Below are 17,743 nucleotides of genomic sequence, written 5' to 3'. Positions count from 1 at the left end.
CACAGCCTTGCCGCCTGATGGGGGCTCGATAAATATTAACATACAAGCGAAATGGTGTGAATGAATGATGGAGCAAATGAATGGATATGTACACTCACCTGAGGCCTGAGCAGGGCGCAGGGGAGACGTCCCAGGGGCCCTGGTGCCAGGGGACAGCCTGGTGAAGAGCAGGAGTCCCCGGGGAGAGGCAGGGAGGAGAGGCGGGCCGGGGGAGACACAGACTCAGCTCAGCCCAGGGAGCCCCAGAGAGCAGGGCCTGTTTGAGACGGCCGCCCTGAACAGCTTCGCCAAGGACCACCAGCTGGGCCTCCCTCCTGATGCCAGAGAAACAGCCACAGGCCCCTCCCTAATTGTCACACCGAGTCTTGGTTGAGGGCGAAAATAAATAGCGGAGCAAATAGCCTCACAGCTAGTAGAGTGACCAGGAGGGGTTTCTCTTGCATGCCGGCAGGAGAAAAGAGGCTACCAGGACAAAGAAGAGGAAGGACTTGATTGACCTGTTCCTTTCCCTGCCCCGCCCCGCTATGCCACTGGCACCCCCCAGGGTGACCGAGGCCCCCAGGGAGGAAGGAGATGAGATCTAGCTGTGCTCCCCAGAACTGGGCTGCGATGTTGCTTTAAGCCCTGCAGGTGCGACTGTGGTCCATTCTGGTGGGAACCACGTGTTGAGAGTCCCCTAAAACCCAATCCCCTTCTTTCACCGTCTGAGGCATCAGATGTGTGATTGAGTTCACAGGGCCTGCCTGATGAATAACCCGACGGGCTCCTGTCGGATAAAGGGGAAGCCAGAGCAGAAGGTAGCCAGACCTCAGCTCTAGCTCATCTGATCGCAGGCCTGGTCTAAGAGCCTGGGGCCCACTCCGCAGCCACACTCCACTGGGGGAACAGCCATGCCCACCCCCAGAGATGGGAGGCCATCCCCTGGTCTCCAGCCCAGCTCTGACGCGCTTCCCAGAAGGGTGCACGGTGTCTCCTGGTGCTCCAGGCCAGCTTCTGAGCACTGCTGGGAGCTGACGGAACCCCACAGACTCTGTCATTTGGTGGTTCGGTCACAGACATGACACAGCCACTGCCACGCAGGAAACACAAGGTCTAGTGAGGGAGGCAGACCTATAAGTGAAGGAAGGTAGGCAGGGCTGTCTGCATAATGCTCTGACCAGGGAAGCCTCCCAGCAGAGAGGACGGTGGGACCGCCCCCTCCCCTGCTTAGAAGCACCAAATAATAAGCATAACAAACATGAAGAGAGTCCATACTGAGTGTGCTAATGAGCTCCCAATCAGGGAAGCTCATTAGAGACTCAGTGCCCAGGGTTTTATTGAGGGCTGGTCACATGGACACCTCACCTCCTGCCTGGCCTGTATCCAAAATCCAGACTCCCAGAAGGAAGGCAGGTGTTCAGCATAAACCCTGGTGTTTATGCAAATAGTTGAGGCTCAGTGAGTCAGTCCCTCTTATCAGTTGATGGTGGGAACCTGCCTGAACCCTAAGTTCCCAGACACCAGACAAGCAGACACACCAACCTTAGAAGCATGCCTTTAAAAGGATAGCTGTCAGTACTGCCATCTCAGTTCTTCTGCACTCCTCTGCTATCTAAGCTCTTCTGCACTTAGCTCTTATTACCCTCCTCACTGGAGAAGTGAAGAATCTGAAGAACAGAAAACTTAAGAAACTTATCTAAGGAGCCACAGCCAGTGAAGGGCAGGGCCACGATCCATACCCGGGCCAGCCTACTCGGAGTTTCTGCCCCAACCACGGTCCAGTGCTGCCTTTCTGATTATTACAGGTAGCGTCCTGGGGCATGTATGAGTGGAATTTCAGGGGAGAAAGGAATTCTGAGATGAGAGTCATGCAAAGGCCGGGAGAGAACTTGGATTTTGGGGGAGAGGGCTAAGAGTTGGCTGAAGTGGGAGCTGCAGGGCTTCCCTGTGGAGCTGACAGTAAATAGGGATCAGTGACCCTTGAGTTCCATGAGCAGGAGGACACACTTTACCCTGTGGGCCTGGGGCCTGGAATGGTAGACGTGTCCTGCCTGTCCTGCTTTATCGGCGGCTGTCCCAGGGCCCTGTGGGTAGAAACCTGGTCCAGGACAGTGGGCTTGTGGTGAGAAGACGGGCTGTGGAACGGGGTGGTCCCAGAAGAACCACTGGCCACTGTAGCTCCCCACCCACTTCCTCTCCCAAAGCCCTGTCTTCTGTGTTTGGGAGGCAAGCTCAGCCAGCCCTGGGTGAAAGAGATGGAACTCCGCTTCAGGCAGCTCAGAGACTGATCCCAGGCCTTCCCCCTCAGGCTTCGAAGGGAGCCAGTCCCCTCTCCTCTCTATGAGGAGCTCTAAGTACAGTGCCCTCTCCAAGCCCTTGGCTGCTCTTTCCTGATAGGCAGCTTGATGAGGTCGGAGAGATCTAGGTTTGAGTCCCATCTCTAGCTTTTCATTGCTGTGTGATCTCAGGCAGTCTCCTAACCTCTCTGGGTCTCAGCTTCCATATCTGTAAAATGAGTTAACAACACCCAGCTATGAGAGGGTCAGATGAATCTGGCGGCCATACCTGAGCTCCCAGCAGCAGCGAGCTGGAGACCCGGCAGGACTGTGACCCAGGGAGGGCTCAGCAGCTCAGGGTCCCCATCAGGAAACCCTCATCACATTTATGTTTCAAAAGAACCAGAAACCCAGATGTTGTGGGCAGAGGTAGACACAAAATGTACTGGGGACCCTTGAACTGGGCATTGGGACACCGGAGCTTTCATTCCAGCTCTGCCACTGACTTGCTATGTGGGTGGGAGTAGGACATGTGTCTCTCTGGGCCTTGGTTTTCTCAGAGTCAGATGAGACCTAATAAATTGACCCAGAACTCAGTTTTGAAAGTATGGAATAAGGCTTGTTATTTTAAGGCAAAGGCTTCCCAGGTGAAACAGTGGTAAAGAAACCGCCTGCCAATACAGATGATGCAAGAGATGTGGGTTCAATCCCTGGGTAAGGAAGATCCCCTGGAGAAGGGCATGGCAACCCAGTCCAGTATTCTTGCCCAAAGAATCCCCATGGGTAGAGGAACCTGGCAGGCTACGGTCCACGGGGTCACAAAGAGTCAGACATGACTGAGCACACACACAGAGCACAGTTCAAGGCAAAGTAGCATCTGAATGGGCAGCATTTCAGCAAGTGCGCATGTACCCCCAGGTTCCTGAGTGATCTAAACGATTGACCTCGGAGTTAGTGTGGATGCTGATGCTCTCTCAGGAAATGACACGCACTCTGTCCCTCTAGAGACCCTTTTCTGTCGTGTTGCCTTTTCCCCTGTTTGAATGGATCTGTACTTTCAGGAGGTAGTTGCCCATTCTCTCTCTCTCTTTAAAAGTTTCCTTTAAAATTACAAAATTAAAATGGCTCTTATTCCAGACACTGGAAAATCCCCACTGTTAACGTTTTGATCTTTATCCTTTGTCCCTTTTCCCTGAATATATTTACTTGCTACTGATGCATCCCCTGGAGAAGGAAACGGCAACCCACTCCAGTATTCATGCCTGGAAAATCCCATGGAGCAAGGAGCCTGGTGGGCTACAATCTATGGGGTCGCAAAGAGTCAGACATGACTGAGCGACTTCTGTGTTGTGTGTGTGTGATGCATCTTAAAGATTAGATTTGACGGTCTAAGAGCACAGTCCTCAGCTAGTGATACAGGCCAGACCCCGTGTGTCCTGGTGAGTGTGCCACGTGGCCACTCTCAGGCCCCAGGAAGGCAGCAAGAGCTCAGCTCTGGGGTCCCTGGACAGGGGAGTGAGGGCCTGCCCAGGCTGGGCGGTATAGACTATGAAAAGACTGCAGATGTCCTCCTGAAATGCAGGGAATAGAGGAAATAATAATAAAACACCCCCTGTGCTACCCTCAATTAAACACCAACTACATGCTCACGATATGCCAAGCACACTCCCCTTGGTATACCCCATCACCCGCAGTAGTCAGCAAATATTTGAGTTCTTTCTACCATCTGTCAGGCACTTGCAGGCCAGGGGCTGAGAGAAGCAGACCTTCCTCATCTCAGGGCCTGTGTGCTTCCCACTGGGTCACACGACCTCCCATCAGAAGGCCTCCCTGCCTGGGGGCAGAAATGGGGCCACTCCGAGGGACTTCCGCTCCCCTGTGGGAACTCTGGGCTCTGTGGGATGCCCCAGGGGTGGCTTCCAGAACCGGCTGCCACCCAGATTGCTAGGTATCCCCCACCACGGTGGTACTCAGAGGCTCGGCTGCAAAACAGTGCTGTCTGAGCCCCTACAGTCCCTGGGAAGGCCAGTGGAATGGCGCTCTGAGACAGTACTTAGAGCCCCTCCTTTGCGAGTCTGTGGGGCTGGGCAGGAGCAAAGCCACAGGCTGGGCAGGTTATGGGCAGAGAGAGCCTGAACGGGCCTGAGCTCCGATGGCAGACAAACTCAGGCTTCAGTCTGGCTCTGCCACTTGCTTACTATATGATAGAACCTTGGGACTTCTCCAGGCCATGCCATGCATGCCAGCCTACAAAACAAGGATGCAGTGGAGACTTTGCAGGGTTGTTGGGGAAGAAAGATTTACACTGGATAATAGTTGCACAGCTCTAGACAGTGGGAAGTATACAGTGGATCTAGGGTGCGTGCATACTAAGTTCCTCGGTCCTGTCTGACTCTTTGCAACCCTGTGGACTGTAGCCCGCCAGGCTCCTCTGTCCATGGGATTCTCCAGGCAAGAATACTGGAGTGGGTTGCCATGCCCTCCTCCAGGGGATCTTGCCAACCAAGGATCGAACCCACGTCTCTTAGGTCTCCTGCATTGGCAGGCAGATTCTTTACCCCTAGCACCACCTGGGAAGCCGAGATGTAGGTTAGGTAGCCACTGTTATGGCTAGCCTTGGTATTTCTGTAACCTTTGCCTAAACTTTGAAAATACTTCCAACATTCCTCAGTTGTTCCTATAGCAACCTGTGAGTTTAGCAGTATTAGCCCCATTTTACAGATGCAGTAGTATAAGATTAGAAGAGGTTACAGTGTCTACACAAAGTCACACAGCAAGAATGCGGCAGAAAGGGGGCTTGAATTTAGTTTTCCAGTTCTCAAGATCTGGTCAAAGTCAGAAAGATAGTCTCTGGCAGGGCTGGCCCCAAAAGGTGACTTTCTGCAGTCAGTCCTTCCCTGAGGCACAGACAGCAGGGGGTATCTGCCACGGGCTTGCTCAAAACAATTCAAATGAGGAGGCAGCAACCCTGAAACATCGGGAAACAAGACCCCACGCACTTGTGTGTGAGTGGCGTCACTTAGCGGGCACAGTTGAGACCAAAGTGGCGAGTGTGTCGACCTTCATTCTGGGTCCCAGAAGGCTGCAGTCCATGTGGGGGACGAAAGAGCCCCCCGTCTCTGTGGAGCTCTGTCCCTGCCAATCAGTCATCACCCAGGTCCCCGCACTGCCAAAGGACCCATTCCCTGCTCTGTACATTGGGGACGACACTGCCTTCCTTGTACCGTGCCTCTCTTAAAGACCTGAGATAAATGGATCTCATGCGCCTAGCTCAGCACATAAGCCATAATCAGTCTTCGCCAGTCAGAGATGCGATGTGATGCACACAGCTGGCAGACCTACAGGTTTGTATGGAGGGTGCTCCCTCCAGATGCTCTGGGCCAGGCAGGCCCTGGGCACCGGGGGCTTGCCCACAGCCCCCTCGCCTGGAAACCACGCCCCGCTGGTCTCATGCCCCGCTGCACCAGTCAGCCACTGTCTGTGTTTCTCTACTCTCCCCTTCATCGATGCATGACTCATGGCTTCATTCATGTCTCCATGTGTGTGTAGAAACCTAGGCAAGCAGCCATTCCTAGGGACATTGCAGGACAACCTCATTGAGATGGACATTCTCAGCGCCTCCCGCCATGATGGGGCTTACAATGACGGGTAGGTGACGTCCCCATGCTCCTCCCCTCTGTGTGTGCTCTCCCTGTGGCTCCTGCTCTTGCATGCTGACCCTGAGACCTTTCCCTGGGACCTCCTGGGGGAAGTGATGAGGCCATGTTGCATGCCCATCCCCAAGTCTGTGTTCAACTTGCATGAGTTTATCTTTGGAGTACCCTATCCCCCAGCATATTAACAGCAGTCTTGTTAATATGGTGCTCCCAGCATCTCATTGGCTGCCTCTGACATCCGGAAGCCATCTCATGTAGCCGCCTCTATGCAGCACAAGCCCTGTGTTGTATGTATGCTGGCCCTGGTGTTGTATTCTGTGGCCCGAGGCCTCTTGCACCCCAGCAGGGTACAAGATCCCTCTCAGTCTTACCTTCTTCCCTAAGACTTTGGGGGCATGCGGTACAACCAATGCACCTCGTTTCCCAGGCCCTGTCCCAGTCTTCCCATGGCCGTGGTTAAAGACAGGCTGTGGAGGATTTCCTGGCACCTAGTTTGGCCACAACCATGTGCTTTGACCTTGCCATGCTGCCCTCAAGGCTATGGCCAGGCTGCAGGACACAGTTGCCTGTCTGTCCTCTGCCGCAGCTGTTACCAGGGGCCTGGAAGGCAGCAGACTGGCTTCTGAGCAGAGTTCTTTGAAGGCATTTGCTGCCATTCGCTGTGTAACAGCCACTAAGGGACTCTTGACCTTGGCAGAGTTTAGTAGTGGTTTCTTGGTTCCCACCCCTACCAAAGTGAAAGTGAAACTGAAAGTCACTCAGTCCTGTCCGACTCTTTGCAACCCCGTGGAATATACAGTCCATGGAATTCTCCAGGCCAGAATACTGGAGTGCATAGCGTTTCCCTTCTGCAAAGGATTTTCCCAAACCAAGGATCGAAGACCCAGGTCTCCCGCATTGCAAGCGGATTCTTTACCAGCTGAGCCACAAGGGAAGCCCAAGAATACTGGAGTGGGTAGCCTATCCCTTCTCCAGAGGCTCTTCCCGACCCAGGAATCCAACGGGGGTCTCCTGCAGTGCAGACAGATTCTTTACCAACTGAGCTATCAGGGAAGCCCAACTCCCTCTAAAAAAAAAAAAAAAAAAAAGTTGGTATTCCATTCCTCCACCATGGTATAAAAGCAAAGGATGTATTGGAGGGAGAGGAAAAGCTGGCGGTTTCATAATCTCTGGGGGAGGGGCGGGGGTTGAGGGCAGAATAGGATTTTAGGCGTTTTCCAAGTTACTGCAATAATTTTAGAAGACATCTAGTTCCTTCACCAAGAAAACAGCATCCCATCCCCCCGTGGCTTCCCAGGAAAAGGATCTCGGCACCCAGCCTTCTGTCCAGCTGGGGTGGGTTCCCCATGGGAGGGCTGTCCCACCCGTGTTTTCGTGGAAACGTGTCTCCGTGTGCCCTGTTCTGTGGTCCGGCACATGATTTTCCTTTTTCTCTGTCCCTCCGTCTCCTCCGTGGCGGCTCGCTCTCTCTCTCTCCGTCTCTCTAGGCTCTTCTGCATGCTTCTTCCACCACTGCCTCCACCCTCAGGTCAGTGTGGGCTCCCGGGGTGCCGGCTAACCCTGCCGCCCCCGGCTTCTCTCCGTCCACAGGCACTTCCTCTTCAAGCCGGGAGGCACCTCCCCGCTCTTCTGCAGCACGGCGCCGGGCTACCCGCTGACGTCCAGCACGGTGTACTCGCCGCCGCCCCGGCCCCTGCCCCGCACCACCTTCTCCCGCCCGGCCTTCAACCTCAAGAAGCCCTCCAAGTACTGTAACTGGAAGTGCGCGGCCCTGAGTGCCATCGCCATCTCGGCCACGCTGGTCATCCTGCTGGCGTACTTTGTGGGTAAGTAACCCCCCCGCCCTGGGGTCCCTGGGGGCCCCTTTGGCCCAGAGGGCAGAGACCGAGACACCTGTGGGCGTTCAGAGCTTGCAGGGTGAACCGTGCGGGCCAGGCACCCTGGGCCGGCCGGTAACAACACCCCCTGCACCTCAAGACTGTTAAGGGGGGCTCTGGGACCGTCCCCTCCTCCTGCATGTACACCAGGAAGGTGGTGTGCGTGTACATCCTGGATGTACATCCTGTCGGCCCCCTTGTGTGATGGAAGCCTGGCATCGGGCACCAGCACTCAGGACTGGCTTTTGAGGTGGTCGTCTGTGACATGACTGTCACGGGTGGTAGTCGCTAGAAATGAAGTGGCAAGCTGGGAGGCTCGACAGCAGGCTGGCCTCTCCTGTGGGTACCACACTGCTGCAGCGAGGAGCAGGGAGGAGGCCGCGGGCCCTGGGGCTGGAGGGAAGCTGCCACAGAGTGGGCTGTGCTGACCTCAAGCCAGGAAAGCGGGTCTGAAGGTGAGGGTCTGGCCGGGCCTTCCGGGGGAGCCGAGGTCCAGTGGGAGACCGCGGTTGGGAAGGGCCCCCGTGAGCGGTTGGCACTGGCTGAGGGGGCACACAGGCCGGGGGCGGCACAGACCAGCCTGCCTAGCTGACCTCAGGGCTCCTACTGTGTAACACGCTCCTCTAGGCCCACCGCCGTGCCTGCGACACCCCCACTGCACGCTCTTCTGATGTGTTTGCAGCACAGTCGGGTGTCCTGCTTCCGACCCCTGCCTTTGGTCTCTGGTCTGCTCCCAGGAAGGATGTTACTCCGGAGAGAGGCGTAGAGTCCGCTGCCTCTCTGTAAAGCAGCCTGTTAGTAACGGCATCCACCAGGGTTGGCTTAACCCTCTGTCCTTCCCAACCTTCAGATTCTATCATTCTAAGATGTACGGTAGGTGAGGCCAGCTTCAGAAGGCCTGGAATCCACGCTCAGGCATTCTGAGATCCTTCTGTTAGCAAAGGAAACCTGGCTGTGTAAACCCAATAAATAGATATGAAACTCACTGGCAGAAGCCAGAGGAAGGCAGAGCGCTGCCCACTGTGGAAAAGGACTCTGTGACAAGCAAAGTCACCATGGACGGGAGAGGACTGTCCTGAGGTAGTGAGCACTATCGCAAGGAGTGATGGATAGAGCGTGGCTCCCGCTGGTTTGGGAGGAAGAGACTCAAGCCTGAATGGGGGTCTGGGTGATGTAGGCTGTAAAGTCACTTCGCTCTCAAGATCTTTAAGTAAAAACAAGTAATCAGGAAGATGATAACCCTCCGAACAAAGACTCCTTAAGCACCTGGAGCTGCAGTAAGCCTTTTCTGGCATGTCGGGTCTCTTCGCTTGTGAAGATTGGGTTGGAGAATCTCGTGGCATCGAGATCAGGTTGGCATATGTGTTTATCTGCTCTTCTGTCTGATTGATTAGCTGTGGCCGCCTTGAAAAGCGGTGCTGAGAAGCCTCCCCAGGCTTCCTTCAGACTCCGTGGAAGAGTCTGTGACTGATGGCTGATGTCTGTTGTGGTCACAGGAGTGGAGAATATTGATGACAAACCAAGTATTAGCCACCCCTGCTCTGGGTCGTTGGGTGAAAAGGAACAGCCAAACTGGGAGCAGTCAGCTCCCAGCCAGGTTCTGCAAGAGCTTCAGAATTGATCTAGATTGGGTTACCGGGGAGGCTCGTGGGGTTCCAAGCGCGGCCACCTGGCACAGCAGTTTGTCCGTGGCATCGCCAGGACTGTGACCCCACCGACCACTACCACAGCCCTTGCTTTTTACTGACATTATTATATTTCATAGATGAGTTGACCTTTTTTTTTTTTTTTTGGCTAATCCCAAACTCCTAATTTACCCCCCTCCCCACCTTTCTCCTTTGAGAACCATAAATTTGGTTTTTTAAATTTATTTATTTTTATTTGAAGGATAATTGCTTTACAATATTGTGTCGGTTTCCGTCGTACATCAACATGCATCAGCCATAAGTATATACATGTCCCCTCCATCTTGAACGTCCCACCTCCCACCCCATCCCACCCCTGTAGGTTGTCATGGAGCCTCAGTTTGAGTTCCTTGAGTCATACAGCAAGTCCCCACTGGCTGTCTGTCTTACATATGGCAGCGTACACGTTTCCATGCTACTCTTTCCATCCGTCCCACCCTCTTCTCCCCGCCGTGCCCACACATCTGTTCTCTATGTCCATGTCTCCAGTACCGCCCTGCAAACAGGTTATAGATAAGAAGGCTTTTGAACAAGCAGCATCACTGTTCATCGAGAGACAGCAACTTGTTTTGTGTTAAAGTAGAAAGGTTTATACTATACACTGTGTAACTTAGTTCAGAAAGAAAGTCTAAGTCTCTATATATTAAATAACATTTCTTTCTGCCATCCATCCCATGGGCTTCTTCCTCTCCCATTTAGTAAGACTATATCATCAACTATGTAAAAGTAGGGGCTACTGCGGGAGCTCATGGGTTTCCTGTCTAGGAAGAGTGCAAATAGTGCTTAATGACCACTAAGCAAGACAGAGGTTTATTCATTGAATAGGGCTCATGACTGGAGGACTTTTCATTTCCCTTCCCGCATTGATAATGTCAAACTCCAAAAACAGTCACAACCTAGAACCTGAGAGTTACGTTTTATTTGGTGGGAATTTTGAGGACGTCACGCCTGGGAGACAGACTCTGAATAACCCTGACATAATTGCTCCGAGGAGGTAGGCGGCAGGGTGGGAGTCAGGTTATACAGAAGTTTGCAGCAAGGGACAGGTAGTCTGAATATCAAAAGATTGTTGTTAATTAAGGAAAACCAGGTATCTCAAGAAATTTGGCACTTTTCTATGTATGGGGGGATGAAAGAGGCTGGGCTCACTGAAATCATTCCTCTCATGTATCTCGACTATCTGAGGTAGGCATCCTGCTTCTTGATTTTTCGCGTCCTTATTCCTTGTTCACCGTAGGGAGTAGCAGCAGCTGCTGGATCATAAGCGTTGTTCTCCCTTTTGGGTGCCCTCAGGGCTCAGAAATTCACGCTCGGGGGCCTGAAGTTGCTGATGGCTGCAACATCCTTGTTTACTGATATGGCAGGAAATACTCCATTTCAAAGTAGTCTTAGAATCTACAATTTTGTGAATATTCTTTTTCATTCAGCAAACCAAGCAGGTGCCTTCTTTGAGTCGGGCACTGTGCTGTGCGAGGGCCGACAGCCTGTCCCCTACTCCTGAGGTGCTGCTGGCTTAGAAGCGGCAATTGATCCAGCGTGACCCCGTAGTATATTACCTGTGACATGGGGAGCAGCAGCGGGAATACCAGCCCCCTCCAGAAGGGACCCGAGGAGGCTTCCTGGCAAAGGTGCTGTTTTAGCTGAGTCTTCAGGTCACAGCCAGAAGTAGACAGGAAGGAGAGGAATTGCACACCAAGGGATGTTTCCAAGTCTTGAAAGAAGGCCATCTGGTGGCAAAGACATTTTCTAGTTGAAGACTTTGAGGGGCATGGGGGCCACAATTGGAGCTAATGTAGGAGAGAGTGGTCAGATTCTGAAGATCACTGTGGAGGCCAAGTTCAAGACCTTACTGGATGGGCAACAGGCAACCCCTGAAGGGCTTGAAGCAGTGGCAGGGCACGTTTGTCTTAGAAAGTTCAGGGTGGAGGGAGGAAGAATGGGCCCTACTGCCTAAAGAAGTCAGGAGAAGATGAGGGCTTCAACTCAGAGGGTGACAGTGTTGGGGGGGAGGGGGGTGGTTGAGGTCGATTTGGGAGAATTTGGGTCTCAAGTCAGGAGAGGTCAGTCCACTGAGAAGGTGTTCCTGCCGAGAGTAAATACACCCTTCTGCCAAAGCCTGAGGTATATAGACAACTTAAAACAGGAGTTTAGGATCCATATCCAAGGGCCAGATCAGAGAGGCAAGCCTGGGGGCTTCCCTCTGTTAACCTGGAGACTCAGCAAGGAGACTTGGGGGCAGAGCTCACAGCAGCCTGAGAGTCTGGATTCCATTGCCAGCTCAGCCACCGAGCAGCTGTTTCTCCTTGGGCAACTTACTTCTCCCCCCGAGTCCTGATTTCTCCCTCATAGTCCACTACCTCGGAAGGATGCTTCTGAGTTTGGAGGAAGAGTTAGCTAAGGCTGTGAGTGCATTGAGGGTGCCAGCTGAGTCCCACGAGTCCTCAAGGGCTGGGTTGGCAGCCTTGTCCTTGCTCTCCAGCTGCTTGGCTCTCCAAGGGCCAAGGGTGAGCTCTTGTTGACTTGGCCATCATCTCAGGCCGTGATGACTAACTTGTAAGGATCTATCAATTATTCAAAATCAAATTAATTGTCTCTGCCGTGCACAAATATCCTTCACAAAGACTTTTGCCAGCAGACCAGCTGATCTCATCAACAGGCAAGAAGCGCAGATCTTTAATTAGATTTTTGATGAAAAATTGTGTTTAATTTCAAGTATAATCAATTATTAATTACTGTAATGAGCGAGTCTGACTGGGTTTACTAATTAACTCATTTAAAAATTATGAATAACCTTTTCATTTGTAATTATTTTTTACATCCTATCAAGTTCCAGAAAAGAATTGCATCACCTCACCAGCAGAGAGGGAGTTGAAAACAGAGGGCAGGAAAGAGTTGTTCTTTCTCCAGGGTCTGCTCAGGGCTGCCACATCTGGATGGGGCTCAAGATCCACTTGACTTTCAGTTTCTTAGTTGGAAAGTTTATTGAGAACGAAGCAACTGGTGACTTTTCATTTATAGACACATTGGTCGCTGTTTCATAGAAAGATGGAGAAGCTGGAGTCGGCACTGATTACCCTTATAAAGGCTGCAGGACCCAGGGCCTCGCCCTCGGGCTGTCTTCTCATCCCCTGGGATGTTACTGTCTACTCTGCCCTGGGCTGGGAACCTAGGGAGGACCCTCACTGAGCCTGGGGGATCTCTTAAGGATCACACAAAGATGTGTGATTTTTCCCTACAGAAGGACGCCCTTTTCAGAGAGGCCACCACTGGGGTGGGTGCCTTGCCTTAGTCACCCACTCTCTCTATGAAGGTTTTCAGGTTGGTTCAGTCTCCATTTGAATACCCTGCCTTTTCTTTCCCAAAGAAAAGGAATCTGTTCACAGAACAAAATGGGGAAAGAAGGGTGTGAGGGGAAGGTTTGTTATAAGTCGGACCTTGGAACTTGTGCCGTCGTGGCAATAAAGCTTTATTTGATAGCATGTAATCATTTTAAAAACATTTTCGCCCCAAGAAGCAGGGTGGTTTAGAGTAGTAGAAATAACAGGGGTCACTTTTTGTGATTAATGATCAGGGCAGTTCGCTTCCATCATACCCTGTCCACTCGGCCCTGACTCTTCTAAGCGCTTTGCTTGGGTTTTCTCATTGAAATCTCCCAGCAGCCTGTGGGTTATTATCCCCAAATTACAGATAAGGACATGGAAACCCTGTGAACTTAAGTAACTCATCCACTGTTACACAGTCAATGGCTAGACTGTGCACTCAGCCTCTTGAGCTGATGCTTTTAGTCTGGTTTTTCCCCTCTCTTTTGAGCTCACAGTCTTAATCTTTATGCCGTAACTTTCCCATCTCAGCAGTGCGGTGTTAGTCACTCAGTCGTGTCCAACTCTTTGCAGCGTCATGGACAGAGTTCAACAGGTTCCTCTGTCCATGGGATTCTCCAAGCAAGAATACTGGAGTGGGTTGCCATTCCCTTCTCCAGGGGATCTTCCGATCCAGAGATCAAACCCGGGTCTCCTGCACTGCAGGTGGATTCTTTACCATCAGAGCCACCAGAGAAGCCCATCTTAGTGTCTAATATGCTAAATTTTTGCTATGTACCTAGCATTGTTCCAAGCCATTACTAAAGAGTTATCATCTCTCTGAACACTCACGACAGTTCTGTGTCTTCTGGAAGAGGAAACTAAAGCTCAGAGAAGTTAACGCTTTGCCAGGGTCGCACAACTGGTAAATAACATAGGGTTTCAAAGGCCATATTCTCAGCCACTACCCTGTAGCTCAGATAACGGAGGATCAGAAAACCCCATTCAGGCCCTGACTCCATACCTTGCTGGCTGTGTAAACTTGAACAAGTGGCTTAACCTCTCTGAACTTCAGTTTCCACTTGCCCTATGACTGATGTGGCTGGAATGATTAGGCCCTTTTTACAGGAGAGGAGACCGAGGGTAGCATTGTGGTTGAGAGCCTGCGTTCGAAAATAAGGCTGTGCTGTGCTGTGCTTAGTCACTCAGCTGTGTCCGACACTTTGCAACCCCATGGACTGTAGCCCGCCGAGCTCCTCTGTCCATGGGGATTCTCCAGGCAAGAATACAGGAGTGGGTTGCCATGCCCTCCTCCATAAAATAAGGCTAACTGCTTTCAAGTCCCAGTTCAGCTGCCTAATGTGCTTTGAGACCTCAGGCAAGTTAATTTAACCTCTATTAGCCTCAGTTTTGGAGAAGGCAATGGTACCCCACTCCAGTACTCTTGCCTGGAAAATCCCATGGATGGAGGAGCCTGGTGGGCTCCATGAGGTCACTAAGAGTCGGACACGACTGAGCGACTTCACTTTCACTTTTCACTTTCCTACATTGGAGAAGGAGATGGCCACCCACTCCAGTGTTCTTGCCTGGAGAATCCCAGGGACGGGGGAGCCTGGTGCACTGCCGTCTCTGGAGTCGCACTGAGTCGGACATGACTGAAGCGACTTAGCAGCAGCAGCCTCGGTTTACCCATCTATAAAATGGGGATAATCATAGTGGCCACTTCGCGGGGTTTTGTGATGTTCCAGTAAGATAATTTGCATAAAGCAGCTATCTCACTGCCTGGCACAGAGTGGGCTCTCAAGAAATGTTAGATACTGTTATGATTATTAATAGGATCATTAGTACTGCTAGGATCCCATGGAAAAGAGTAAGTCTTGAGAGAGAACTTGGGCCAGCATCATCTCACGGCAGCGCCTGAAGGCTCCCCAGCATGTGTTAGTCACAAAGGCAGCTGACAGAACAACCAAGGGGACCTGTCAGAAAGCATTTGTAGGGATGTCTCTCTGTTCCAGGGAAGCAGCCGCAAGAATCATTACCCCAAAGCACCTTGCATCATTTCTTTAACTAGGACAAAAGTTGATTTTTGCTTCCCTGCCAGTCACCTCTATCCAGATAAAACCAACAGCTCCCCTTGAGTTCTGAATCTCTGCATAAAAAGCCGACACTGAGGACTGCAAAAGACCGTGGAGTCATATCTTGAGGACTCTTCAAGCACCTGTCTAGCCAGATCAGCCTTTAAATCAGGAGATTTTTTTAAAGGCTTGTTAATAATACAAAAACCAGGAAGAGCGTTACATTTAAATGGAGACCCAGAGATTACCCTGGGATGCTGGTTTATTCTGTTGTCAGGTCCAGGTCCCTCCAGAGGGTGGGGCCTCATTTGGGTGATTTCTCCAAAGAGAGCAGGTGTTCTGATCTGACTTCCCAGCTGGCTTAGCGGTAAAGAACCTGCCTGCCAATGCAAGAGATGTGGATCCAATCCCTGGGTCGGAAAGGTTCCCTGGAGGAGGGAATGGCAACCCATTCCGGTATTCTTGCCTGGGAAATCCCAGGTACCGAGGAGCCTGGCAAGCTACAGTCCATGGGATCTCAAAGAGTTACATACAACTGAGTAATTAAACAACAGCATTCTGATTGGAAGAGAATATGGGGTTCAGTGGAAATAGCTCTGCCACTCTCCAACTGTGGGACTCTTCTGAACTTTGCTTTTCTCATCTACCACTGGGAAGAATAGTAGTACTTCCCTGTGGAGGCTGTTAAGCAGGTTAAATGAGGCATGTGACAAAGGAGGAGTCTCTTGCTGGTGGCCTCGGGAGACAGCTGCTACCTGTCCTTGGACCTCAGTTATCTCAGCCGAGGATGGGGTGGGAGTAACTGATCCTCTTAGGTCCTTTCCAGTCTGCAAATTGGTGCTCATAGGAAATTGAGCCAAAGCTCTGAGGCTGCAGTCCCAAGTGTGGGCTGCAGCAGCCTCTGGGTAACTGCAGAACATGCCGACATGCTCCAAAACCATGAGGGACTCTGTTCAAATTAGGTTGCATTTTTCACCTCCACCAGCAGCTGACTGAATTGGAAAAAAAAAACAATCAGAATCCTTGTTCAAAGTGGTGATAGTTTAATTTATAAGTGAGAATGCTGTAGAGCTTAATTGCCGCTTTTCAAAAGGCAGCTTCTGGAGAGCATTGCTGGTTGGAATATTATTGCAGTTCGTGGTCTGCAAGAGCTTGAGTCATCCAGCTCTTAGAGTCATCTGGGCAGTATTGATTGAGGTGGACTTGGGCACTCAGTGTGACTTGCACAGACTTGGGCAGCCTCCCTCCTGCAGGCATGGACCAGGCACACCTACGCACGTGACTTCCATGGCAGCAGTCCAAGTAGGAGGAGTCAGATTTCCCTTCCTGTTTGGTATCGTGGTCTCCCATCCTCATGTCTTACTCTCTGCTGCAGTTGTTGTTCAGTCACTCAGTCGTGTCCGACTCTTTGTGACACCATGGACTGCAGCACTCCAGGCTTCCCTGTCCTTCACTGTCTCCCGGAGTTTGCTCAAACTCATGTCCATTGAGTTGATGATGCCATCCAACTGTCTCATCCTATGTTGTCCCCTTCTTCTCCTGCCCTCAATCTTTCCCCAAATCAGGGTCTTTTCCAATGAGTTGGCTCTTTGCATCAAGTGGACAAAGTGTTGGAGCTTCAGCTTCAGCATCAGTCCTTCCAATGAATCTTCAGGGTTGATTTCCTTTAGGACTGACTGGTTTGAGCTCCTTGGTGTCCATGGGACTCTCAAGAGTCTTCTCCAACACCACAGTTTGAAAGCATCAGTTCATCAGTGCTAAGCTTTCTTTATCGTCCAACTCTCACGTCTATACATGACTACTGGAAAAACCATAGATTTGACTATAAGGACCTTTGTTGGCAAAGTGATGTCTCTGCTTTTTAATACACTATCTAGGCTGTCTCGGCTGCAGACTTTGTCCCAACACAGTGCTTGGCACAGAGTAGCTGTGCTCAGTGAGATATGACTGAACCAAAGACTTGCAAGATGGTAAAATCTGCCAAGGTGTTTCCAGGCAGAATAGTGTGGGCACAAGCACGGTGGCAGAAATGTGCATTTTATGTCCTAGGCCTCGAGTACAGGTGAAATGGATGTGAAATGAATAGAGGAAGCATTAGAGACCGAAGCCAGGGTGATTGTAGCCCCTGCTGCCCCACAATTATGCCCACTTGGTTCCACTCCTGCAATATCAGGATCTCAGATGCCATTGGCTTCCTAAGAACAGGCCTGCTGCACTCTGGGCCTGGGTGTTATTAGTAAGCAATAAGGCTCATTTTCTCCCCTTTCTCTTCGACTTCGCATCAGGCCTTTTGGATAGAAGCCATAGATTTAGCTTTATAGCCCAAAGAATGGGAAACAGAAGTGATTGAACTTGATCTTTTAGGAGGAGGAAAAAGTGATAAAGATACAGGATCCTGTATTAAAGGCTTTCTTTCCAAGATTGATACCTTCATGCTGCTCTGTGGGAATTACTAATAGCGAGATATATATAGATTGTTCTCTTTATGACAGACCCCAGGCACATATCCTTCAACCCCCAAAAGGAGGACTTGAGGAGGCCAGCATGGCTCCCTGCAGTTGTGTGCAAGGCTGGCTCAAGGGGGAGAGGGCAGGCTTGCTCCATGGGACTAACGAGGGTAGAACAAGGACTAAGGGTGAGAATGGTGGGAAGGCTGACTCTGGCTCCATGAGAAAAGACTCCTCTCGGAGACAGCGGCCTGTGAGGGTGGGCTGCCTGTGTCTGCAGCCAGAGGGGAGGCTCAAGTGCCGCAGCTCCGCGGATCAGTGGCTCCCATCCACAGCGTCCTTCTGCCGTGACTTCCAATGCCAACCACACCAGGACTGATCTTCTTCAGATGAGTTTCTGCACCTATTAAATCAGAATAAACAGCCAGGACTAGCTGAAGTGAGTAAGT

General features: G+C 51.5%; 1 protein-coding gene across 1 annotated transcript in view; it reads left to right on the top strand.

Moving 5' to 3' along the window:
* The window catches only part of TENM4 (teneurin transmembrane protein 4), a 440,205-nt gene that overhangs the window by 186,224 nt on the left and 236,238 nt on the right, over positions 1–17,743 (top strand). The window contains exons 5-6 of the mRNA XM_055581442.1: positions 5,805–5,903; positions 7,502–7,737. Of these exons, the coding sequence (XP_055437417.1) occupies positions 5,805–5,903; positions 7,502–7,737 (335 nt within the window). The remainder of the gene's footprint in view (positions 1–5,804; positions 5,904–7,501; positions 7,738–17,743) is intronic.

This window comes from Bubalus kerabau, chromosome 5 (assembly GCF_029407905.1).
Source record: "Bubalus kerabau isolate K-KA32 ecotype Philippines breed swamp buffalo chromosome 5, PCC_UOA_SB_1v2, whole genome shotgun sequence".
NCBI lineage: Eukaryota > Metazoa > Chordata > Mammalia > Artiodactyla > Bovidae > Bubalus > Bubalus kerabau.
The sequence above is the reverse complement of the archived record's forward strand: the minus strand, read 5'-3'. Positions and strand labels throughout refer to the sequence as shown.